General features: G+C 39.9%; 1 protein-coding gene across 1 annotated transcript; it reads right to left on the minus strand.

Moving 5' to 3' along the window:
* Positions 1-548: 548 nt before the first annotated feature.
* Positions 549-11,165, minus strand: LOC118412155. The gene is made up of 14 exons (XM_035814862.1): positions 10,943-11,165; positions 10,160-10,283; positions 9,673-9,771; positions 9,016-9,081; positions 7,377-7,445; positions 7,160-7,251; positions 6,906-6,997; positions 6,542-6,669; positions 6,172-6,228; positions 5,268-5,342; positions 4,317-4,436; positions 3,152-3,322; positions 1,768-1,859; positions 549-1,303 (listed from the first exon to the last, which is right to left on the minus strand). The coding sequence occupies exons 1-14, from the start codon at positions 11,050-11,052 to the stop codon at positions 1,195-1,197; spliced, it is 1,404 nt and encodes a 467-aa protein (XP_035670755.1). The 5' UTR covers positions 11,053-11,165; the 3' UTR covers positions 549-1,194.
* Between the last annotated feature and the right edge of the window lie 41 nt (positions 11,166-11,206).

The following is an 11,206-nucleotide window of genomic DNA, read 5'->3' on the forward strand; positions in this document are numbered from 1 at the left end:
TTGCTCTACTATATGTTTTGTACCATGTATATGTAGTGATATATGCTGATAGTTTTATTAGGGCTCGATGTAGTCTGTATCTCTGTTATATTTTATCTGACCCTTACCTCCCTCATGACCTCAATGAAAATCGGCCTGCAGGCCAATTTGAGCTTCTCATGAATAAATAAAGATTCAAACAAACAAAAACAAAAAGCTGCAATGTTTTGTGTTTGCATCTAGAGAGAAAGAAACTCTGGCACATACAATTCTATAAGACAAGCTGAAGGAATTGCAGCCGCGGGAAGCCCTCGCGGAACATGGATCAGTGATGTCAATGAGTTGTCCGGAAAGATGGTGGTCCAGCTGACCAGACTGGCTGATGACCACCAAAGGTGGAGAGCCTTTGTGGACAGACCACATACCTATGGCTACTAGCTATGGACTGAGATAAGGAAAATCACTGCTGTACCAGCAGGAAATACATTGACGTCTGATGTAAGATGATTTTGAGAAAAAAGCATCACTTCCCTCAAACCTGTTCTTTTGAAGTTACAAATTCATTTTGGTTCTATATCAAAAATTAGGTCTTTATTGATACAAAACATCCTGTTCTTTGCCAAGAAACATGCTGACAATTACCCAGTTATAGTTGTTTAATTTGATTGATATGACTATTAGTATGAAAACTGTACATGATTAAAATACTAACATTACATACTTACAGATTGCCATGGTACTTCCATTATACAACTGTCAGTTTAGTTTTAAAAGGTGGTTGTAAAGTTTAAAACTGGTGGTAGCTGCACAGATTGTACATTCAGATGGGACAAATTTGGCACATGTACTTCTGACACATCATCATGTTGTGACACACTCCATTAAAATTCATTAAGTTTATCCTTTTCTACCTTCTTACTGATCCTCTCATTACACTGCTTTAATCTGGTACTTGTTTTGGCAAACAAGTATAAAAGTGACAATTTGACATAAAATACAAAATTTTCACTCAATATCCAAATTTCACTTCATTCATGTATTTATCCATTCATTCATCCATTGATTCATTCATTCATTCATTTAATGCTTGTTCACTCATTACTCCATTACATTCCTTCCTTGCTTCTTTCTTCCCCTATTCCTTCCTTCCACCCTTTCCTTTGTTCCATCCTTCCATCCTAACCCCCCCCCCCCCCCTCCTTCTTGAGGCCAGCTCTACCAAGGTTTGACCCTCTGTGGTGCATTTTTAGTGATCGCTGCCTGCATGGCTCCCATGATTCCCGGTATGGTGGAAACACCTCTCAGAACATCTGCTGCCCCCTCCCTGCACAAGACAACAATGTCAAAAACAACATTATTATTCAGTGGTAAGGTAATCTTCAGTAAGTTAGCTAGGTCATTTTGACTTAATTATATGCATAACGTCTACACACACGTGTTTAGAAAAAAACATGTTTTTTACCATACTGTTAAAATCAGCTATGGAGCAAGCATGTGCTGTACATTGCAAAAAAAACACATGAAAACAGATACTAATGTCACAGAATGCCAAAGTCAGTCCCAAGATAAAAAAAGATACACAAAAATAAAGTATCTTTTGTTCATGGTATACAATACTCTGTGTGTGCTGTTGTTTCTTCAACCATCCTGATGACATAAATTTAGATTTCACGCTATTATCGTGTTTGGTTTTCCCTGAGTATTTTTTCCATATAAGCAAGTCAGCACGGACTTATGATATTAAAAAACAAGAAGGATACAAAGGTCCCAACAGAAATCCCAAGCTACCTCATGAGTGCAGTGATCGTCTGGTCAGGTGAGGTGGACAGCAGGTAGAAGATGGCTCTCAGACCCTGGTACTGCACTGCTACAATGGCAGACTGGGCGGAACAGTCAAGCACGCACATGTAAGTTCTAATACACATTTATGTATAACTGCCAATGTTTTGGTAGTCCCTCTGGTACATTCTTCAGGCCTATACTGCTTCTTGCAGTCAATGGTGCAGCTGTACTTAATGTGCTGTTTATAGCTTTTGAATTCTCTTTTGATATGCAGTGTCTCACAGGTATCAATGGATACTAACAGGCAAGACAAAGTAATTACATGTATATATACAGTCAAACCTGCCCGAGCGACCACCTCTTCTCAGCGACCACCTGGCCATTTCGACCGCTTTTTCTCGGTCCCGATTTTTTTTCCTATTGACGGAAGCATTAAGCGACCTTTTCTCAACGACCACCTGGCCAACGCGACCGCGACCGGCCCAAATTGGGCCCCTTAACGACCGCATCATTTTCAAAATCGAGGTTTTCATCGATTTTTGATGATAACTAGCGCGATTTTGTGCCAAAATCGACCAGTCTGCGTCGGATTTTGACTGCCATACGATGTTATGTTTAGAATAAAGATTGCGGCGGTCAATGGGTGGGTCAATGGGGCAGTCTACTGTAATATGGGAGGAAATTTCTAAGAAAGATCTGTGTAGCTCATACCTTTTAAAGAAAGATCTGTGTGAGTGCTTTTGTCCAACTGTACATTCACCCTTGGCTAAGTACGCTATTTGGACGTACCGGGCATAGAATTCGAAAGGTGCACCGTAGTTATTTCAGATACGGCGATCAAGAACACAGCGACGCATGGCTTGTATGGTAACTGACAGCATCAACGTTCCCTCACTGTCTAAAACGTTAGTGTACAAATACAGTATCATACTGTATCGTATAAAAGCTGGGGTTAAATTTACAATTTACAGTGTGCGTGTTGTATTTGACATTAAATACCTCGCTTCTTTGCGTGCGTGAAGTGTGCTTGCTATTTGCCATTAAACACAACGGAAACCGTTATACTTTGCATAGGGCATGTTTTGAGTCGATACTCTTCTCAGCGACCACCTGTCCAAATCGACCGTTTTTGTCCGGTCCCCCGGGTGGTCGTCTTGGGCAGGTTTGACTGTAGTCATAGAAAGTACAACAAAGTAAAAAGAATATATGACACTAGAATTACCCAAATTCTACAGTTTACTTTAACAGCGGACAATACAGCTTCAACAAGTTGGTAGGTATGGGAAAATAAAGATAAATAAAAATATGGGAATGTGTAACTATACTAGTAAAGAACTTTCAAAACTGTCCTTCCTCATGGCACCAAAAGTGGACCGTTTATCTAACCCACCCTGAGAGCCACAGAGATGATGTCCTGTAGGTGGGACACCAGCTTGTCTGTGTTGGTGTGGAACATGGCGAAGTTGGCGATGCCGCGGCTCACGTGGGTAAGAACCTCCGTGTGCTCCGCATGTGTCTGAAGCATGCGGCACAGACAGTCCACACACTGGTGCAGGGATATCTGCAACACATCCAGAACAAACCATAAAAACACATCCATTACAATCAGTTTCTCTTAATATGTTCTCTTCACTCACTCATGATCTCCAATCAGTCTAAAGATTGAAGACCGCATTAAAATACCGAATGTGGTTTACTTACTAGATGCCTGAAAAACTTGAAGTTTTCCATGTCACTAAGGCCACACCAATTTAATTTCTTGGTTCACGGATTTTTTCATAAAAATATGGAGCGAGAGGGCGAAATAAAAATAAGAATTGTAAAATGGTTGGGGTAAAGGTAAGGGCTAATCCAAAACATAAAGAATAAAAAGTTTTCAGCTTGAAAAAGGTACATAAACACTATTACTGTACAGTAACAGCACCTGTTCATTGAAAATTACAAAAGTAGTGTCAGTTTTCATGTTTGTCCCATTCTTCATGAATGAAAAATATAACTTCAATAATAATACCCACATTTTAAGGACCTTATAAAGGCCTATTTGCTACACCAGAAAGTTGGTGAATAGTTTCATTAATGGTGAAAATTTGCTGAGTTGTAATTTTTATTTTTATTTTTTTTTCCAAAAAATTGGAGCGAGCGAATCCGTGACCAAGAAATTAAATTGGTGTGGCCTAAGGGCCTGGTCACTTTTTTTACAACTGTTGGCATTATTAGGATATTCATATTTGTGTTATTCAAATTCAGCTGTCACAATAACAGATAGGCTGTCATATCTATTCTTGTCGATGGTTGGTTCTGTCGCAGCCTGAATGAAAATTTTACAAGATCAAAATCTTATGACGACCTATAGCCCTGCTTCTAGAACGAGAAGTGATGACTTTGATTCTACCTATGTTGCTCACCCCATATGCACACTACATCTTGTACATGTAGGATGTAGTCTCTTACTGCAATGGAAAATGTCTGCGGCAAAGTGGCCACCGCAAAAACTGCGAACATTAAACCACCACAAAAGTTTCTGCATTAACAGTATTCGCCAGTGGTTGCCCTACCTGGTCCTCAGCGTTTGTTGCCAGGTTAGCCACCAGACAGGCAGCGTTGCTGATGACCTGTAGGTTCTTAGGCTGGCTGCTCAGCACCTTGGGCAGGATGTTCCCAGATGTGAAGGATTCCTGAGGAAGGAACCATGCCAAGGCCACAGATGTTAAAGAAACTTGAAAAGCAATGCAAGATGCCTCCTACCTTAACATCACACACATCAGCCTAGCACATTTATACAACTCAACACGTTTGTTTGTTTGGTTATTCTTTATCTAATCAGGGTGAAAGCATATCACCTATAGAAAAAAATGGAATAGTCTAAAGGCAAGAACCACACATGCACTGTTATAGAGAATCAGGAGGGAGCAGTATACAACTGTGACATCCATGCATCAAAAGAGAACTGTCAAGCAATAAGAATCAATATGCCACCTAACAGCTGATGCATTGTGGTCTAAGGTCACAGTTTATTTAAGGCCCGTAGCACCTTAAACTTTGACATTATACAGCAATGCATCACACTGCACATACAAACATGAGATTGTGAAAAAATATTCTTCTTTTGTTACATGATGCAGGGCTCGAAATTCATTTTTGAGATTAGGTGCACTGGTGCACCCAGCTTAAAAAATTGGGTGCACTAAACTTTTTTTGGGTGCACCGCTTAAATTTCAGTAGAATGTCAAAACAACCTAATAACAAAACTTACTTACAAGCTATCAAATTCTTAAACAAGTAACATGACAGACATTTTTATTATCTTTCTAACACTTAGATGTCAAGAATATGATGTATACTAGTATACTTGATATCTTTCCAAACATAAACCTAAGAAATTATTTGGGTGCACCCTGTGCACCCACTGAAAAAAATTGGGTGCACAGTTCCAATTTTGGGTGCACCCACCCAGTATTTCGAGCCCTGTGATGTGTACCTATCACTTGCACAGGAATACTTCCCACCTGGATGATTCTGTGTCTGTGCCAGTCTGTGCCCAGTGCCAGCTGATTCAGGGCCTTCAGAGCAACTTCCTGCATCTGTCACAGGAATAGAAGCATCCTCCGTAACTATGACTACTGCAACTATGACTATAGCTGGGGCAACGACGCAAGAAGAAAAGTAGCCCAAAGTAGCCCGAAAGGCGACCTTTGTCAACGGACCGCTATGCCTAACTCATACTAAACTCATACGGTCCGCCATCTTGGATCGCTTCGTCGATCTCCGCCAATCTTCGGCGATGTCCGGGACAGCCTTCGGCAACGCTTCGGAGCTTCCGACCATAGCCGGAAAAGCCACGATGGCGATGGTGGACGGTATGAGTTTAGTATGAGTTAGGCATAGCGGTCCATTGACAAAGGTCGCCTTTCGGGCTACTTTGGGGAAAGCCGAGATTGCGAACGGCCCATCGCAGTAGGCAAGACTCCAGGGAAGCCAGGGACGCGCAAAAAAACGGAGAAAAAGGTATCTCACGGAACGGATACGCAAATACTTTTTAGCCCTACGGGCTCCGCCCCAATGTCGCAAAGAAAATAACGCCGAAATTTACAATTTTCTTCTTGCGTCGTTGCCCCAGCTACTATGACTACTACTACATGTACTATACTGACTATGACACATAAACTGCACAAAAACAAATATTGCAATACAAAACACTGTTCAGACAGTTTACACAATTACTCAGGAGTTAAAGAAACAGTTTAGAGTCTGTAACCACCGTAACAACAGTTGACTATCTTAGAGAAGCTTTGATTACTCCTCTAAACAACTTATTTTTGGCACTCGAACTGTTCAGAGAATCTAGTAAGACCTGTTCAAAGGAAACTTTTTGTGACTTTCCCTTGGGAAAAGACAGTATATTTCCCTGACCTGCTCATCCTCTGATGTTGTTAACTTCAGCAGAGAAGGAAGGGCCTTCTTGTCATTCTGAGGGGAACACAGTGGAAAGAAGAAATGCTGTGAGAAATACACACTTATCTCTGGAAAATGTATTCTCTACTTTTAATTGCAATACATTGTCAACACTCATAGATGATCAATGATAGAAAGAAGGAAAATGTGTGACCTTGAGAAAGTTGTTGATAATACAATGTCCTAAAATCAAACCTAAATCAGTTACCTGACATGAAATACATGACTTACATGTGTTTGTAATAGTATGTGCATAAGATGCTTTGTACAATTAGACTTATGAAAAATTATAATTAACAAACAAAAATATAAATAGTTGAGAACCTACCTCAATGGCAGCTGCATGGTTTTGGTGATGTTCTAACATCAGGTTCAGGGTCATGACAGCCAACAATGCAATGGTTTTCTGCATGTTACACAGTCCCAATACAGGCTTTAGGGCTCCCGATGACATCGCTGGATAGATACAAGCAATATATCATTATTGAGAGCATTTCTTTAATATTGAAAAGATTCAATGAAGTCATTGGCAAACCATTCCAATAATACAGTATTGCAACTATATTGTACCTTATTACGTTAGGCATCCGTCACATTGCCAAATGAACCAGTAAATCTAATTAAAAAAAAATACGTAACCAAATACTAATATAGGAAATAAGGTGACCTGAGGCCTAAGATATATCCCTTACCAAGAGTCCTGAGCTCAGGAGACTTACAGAAGATCATGAGAGCACTAATGGCCTCTACAAGGGTCTGTTCTACTGTCTCCTCTGACAAGATGCTGGAAATAAAGAAAAGAAAAAGTGTTTCCTTCAAGATTTGCTTGCTATTCAAACTAAGAAAGGAAGTAAGAAAGAAAAAAACAAACATTGAAAATCAAAGGAAACTTGCTAGTTGGTCTAAAATGTAGACAGTGCAGAAAAGTGAAGACCACATCTCTTACCTGCAGATGGCCTTGACTGCCCCTGTAGCTGCCAGTGCCATGTGAACTGTTGGGTACCGAGACATGGTGTGCAGAGCTGAGGCCAAATGGGCCTACATAGGAATAAAAAAGATTAAGGCATAACAAAGAGTGTCAATCCTATGTTTAAAACTATTGCAGATATTGAAAGCACAACTAATGATAGGGACCACTTTATCATTATACTGATTTCACTTACCCTAACTTCGTCACTCTCTGACACACAGGTAAGAAACACAACTGTCTGCAGTCCGCCTAACTCTATGACCTGAAATGTGGAAACAGTTTGTAATGTTAACCTACATGCATGCACGTCCCGTCAACCCAAGTGAAAGAATAAACCAATCCCACAGCCACAACCACCTCCGTGAAAACTTGGAAGTGTAAAACAAAAACTTAGATATGCAAAGGTTTGGGAACGTTGATATGCTTTTAATCTGTCAAGGATTAAACTGACAAGTTTGCTTTCATCTATCAGAAAACGGTGGTTACCTTTGACTAACTATTATGTTTTCAGTAGCATTGTGATATTGCCTCACAGACCAAGTAACAAGCACAAATATGTATACCTGGTCAAGTGATCAGAAAAGTGGAACAAATGACTGAACACATAGAAGATGGTGTACCAAGCAATTAGGGTTGTGTACCAGTACAGAAAATTCAGGTATAGGTACAGTTCAGGTCCAGAGGATGAAACTTGTCCTGACTGACCTGAACCTAGAACCTGATTGTTAAAGGGGCATTCCACTCCAGAAGGGGGTCTTGTTTTCCAATAGATAATGTGGCAATGAATACATAATCAGCCGAATTTTGTGGAATTCACCTTGGGATGAATTACGTGATGTGTACAATAATGACACTCAATAAACCCATGCAGACCCTACCCATGCATTCCCTATACGCATAGACAGTGTGTTATCGTACATATTTTCGGAATAAATGAGGTACGGTAAGCACACCGAGAAGGCAAATTGCTCATAAGATAGCAAAGAATACAAGAACAAGACGAGATTTCTTAGCGAACCTGAAATTAGTTTTGTAACCTTACCTAAAAGTTTTACATTGTATTCAGCCATAGGATTAATTCAATTAGAGGGTACTTGGGGAGTTTAGTAGAAGACTGAATGCTTTTGATTCATGTGGAGCAACTGGGTACTTTATCGTATAATGTGAAGTAATGTAAATGTGAAGAAAAAATTAATATCTATCGGAAAATAACTCAACCGTGTGGAGTGGAATGCCCCTTTAACGTTTGTGACAACCTGTGAATGGGCAATACTGAAACTACTGGTCCATTTTGCTACAAATGAATCTGTTTGGTGAAGTTTCCACTCTTACTGGTGTTTTAAAATCCTGTTTTCATATCAACAATGTTCACTGCCTCTATAAGTTTGACTGTAGAAAATTGTGTCCTTACTCTGCTTGTCCACAAGCAATGACTATAATCTCTTCTCTACTTAGCTGTAATGTTATTTTCTTGGACCAGCAAATGCCAAAACATGTAAACCCTAACAGATATAATCTGTTCTTTTTCTGAAGGGTCCAAAGTTCAGTCCACTGATTTCTCTCAGTTCTGTTTTTTTTTTACCGTTCCAACAAGACAAAATGTTTTGTACTGTTACATCATACCAGTATCCATCCCTATAAACAATAGATTTGTTTCCTTCTTTCACACCTTCTTCAACTTTGGAACACTTTGTTCATTTGTATCGCCAATATTCTTTGTGATGAAGGCATGTGGCTAATTTTGCAACTTGATGCATGCACAGATATCATCCATATAATAATGTCAGTGTACATGTACAAATGTAGCCTACAGAATAGAAACTGTGACAAACCTTTCCTATCCTGTCAGGGTTCTTGACAGCCTCTGCAATTCCATGGGCAGACTGAAGCTGGAACTTCTGCACACAGTGTTGTCAAAGAACACATCAATTTGTGTAACCATTCAAAGACTGTGTCTTAACTCTGCCTGTCCACATTGTGTATCTAGGAGATACTGATATGGTTAATCAGTACAAGAGACAAAATAATATCTTAAGATTTGAGGACTCACATTCACGATCCGTTTTTTTTACGTTGCCTGTTTTTGAAGGTTGAGTCACCCAATCAGTACACTGCAGCTCTAGAGATGTGCCTTTAGGCTTTTCAGGTAAGTATGAAAATATCATATATTTACAACATAGCCAGCAATTAGATGTATACATATTGGAAATATTCAGTTGTTAAAAGCTCCAGGTATCTAACTAGGATGGGACCCTGGTTTGGATGGCACCAAAGTTGGACTTTGATGTCTCAAATTTGAAACAAACAAGGTATCTCATATCAGATAATACATGCTACAGGGCAAAATAAAAACAAATCATATAGTTAATTTAACAATCATCTTGAAATCTCAGGAAGTAAAAGACATGAATTCAAATCAATGACATCTGTGCCTTATGTGCCTTAAGTATCATCATTATAACATGAACATATGCAGATGAGAATCTGACCATGAGTGGAGACCGGGACATAGTGACCAGTTCAGTCACAGGTTTGCAGTCCTCACACACACGTTCTGGGTCGTCTAACTGCAGCTGGGGCATTGGCACCTGGTGGGGAACATGCGAAAATAATGTGCGGGGGCTTCCATGACTTTTTTCATAAGCCGCAGGTAGTCATCAAAATTAAAAAATTTTGATGTGCAACTGGTACTAGGCTAGGACAATTATGATTCATTTCAGATGTTTACGTACTATCAAGATTGTAGGTCACACACACTTTTATGTGATGGAAAGACTGGTCATTAAATCTAATAGTAATGTAACGTCAAGCTATATCTGAAGTATCCTATATAGCAATAGATGTATCAATATCAAAGCTAGCCCTTAATTGTAGAGTAGTAGATTTCTTTAACAGTCAGTTGTGTTATTGATTTATGGCATACTTTTATGCAGCCAAACAGCTACACATTATTGATAAACAAACAGTACACCACACCTTATCCTTGCAACACTTGCTGCATAGCACCTTGCCACACTGTCTACAGTGGTGCTTCCTTCTGATCTGGTTAAACTTGTTGTTACACAAACAGCACACCACGGCTTCATTGTCCTCCACCCACCTGTGAAGTACAGGAAGAAATGCCACACGTGCCACACGAGTGGTAAACCAGCACCGCTATTCATGCAGACAATGGCTAGAGTACCCTATTGTTGTATGAATGGATAGTGTTACTAAAGCTGCTACTGCCACGTGGCTTCAAAGCCGAGCGACAAACGTCTTTCTAATAGGCCCAGGATATTCTGACGGTACGGGGTAAAAAATACCAAAATACACACCAAGGAAAAGAATGTTTGTTTTACTTTAGTAAGAAAACTGCCACAGTGACTGTACTATAAAGCTATGCTCACTGGATTCAAGTTGCTAGTAAATCCATATATCGCCCGAGGAGGAAAATGTGTTATTTAACTTTACATGTCTTCGGCAACTCAAACTTACTTAACAAAATTTCACGTAATTAGAAACAAGAGGAGTAAACATCGTGATGTCAACATTGCTGACCCTTTCCTGACCTTCGTATATTACGACTCCTTTGTTTGTAGCAATAAAGGCCTGTTGAACGTATCCATGATAATCAAACACACATAAAAAGACAAGAGTGATCACGTCTGATGAAAACAGGGAAATGTTTTAGAAGGAGTATCTTATTGCGTCGTCTGCATGAGTTACACGCACTTACAGAACGATATAGAAGATTCAATCGATCACGATCACGCCCACCTTGCCCTTTGAAGAACGAACGGTTTGGTCATGAACACGTCCTGCGAACCCTCCACCTTCGCCAACCGTACCTCCCGACCGTCAAGATTTATGATATCCACACCGTCCATCGCGTAGATGGTAAAGAATTGCACGATCAGCGGAAGTTTGGAAAGAGTCAAACCTCGAAGTTTTCTTGAACCGCCATATTGTTTTTACTCAAGGTGTGACGTGTGCAAAAATTTCCCGGCATTCAACAGTGAAAGTAAACTTTGTCAACTTTCT

This window comes from Branchiostoma floridae, chromosome 3, assembly GCF_000003815.2.
Source record: "Branchiostoma floridae strain S238N-H82 chromosome 3, Bfl_VNyyK, whole genome shotgun sequence".
Taxonomy (NCBI): domain Eukaryota; kingdom Metazoa; phylum Chordata; class Leptocardii; order Amphioxiformes; family Branchiostomatidae; genus Branchiostoma; species Branchiostoma floridae.

Coding starts and splice junctions, on each gene's coding strand:
- LOC118412155 (XM_035814862.1), bottom strand. CDS start 11,052: ATGGACGGTGTGGATATCATAAATCTTGACGGTCGGGAGGTACGGTTG. Junction 9,772..10,159: donor GCAAGTGTTGCAAGGATAAG/GTGTGGTGTACT, acceptor GTTCCCCACCAG/GTGCCAATGCCCCAGCTGCA. Junction 6,229..6,541: donor ACCATGCAGCTGCCATTGAG/GTAGGTTCTCAA, acceptor TGTTCCCCTCAG/AATGACAAGAAGGCCCTTCC.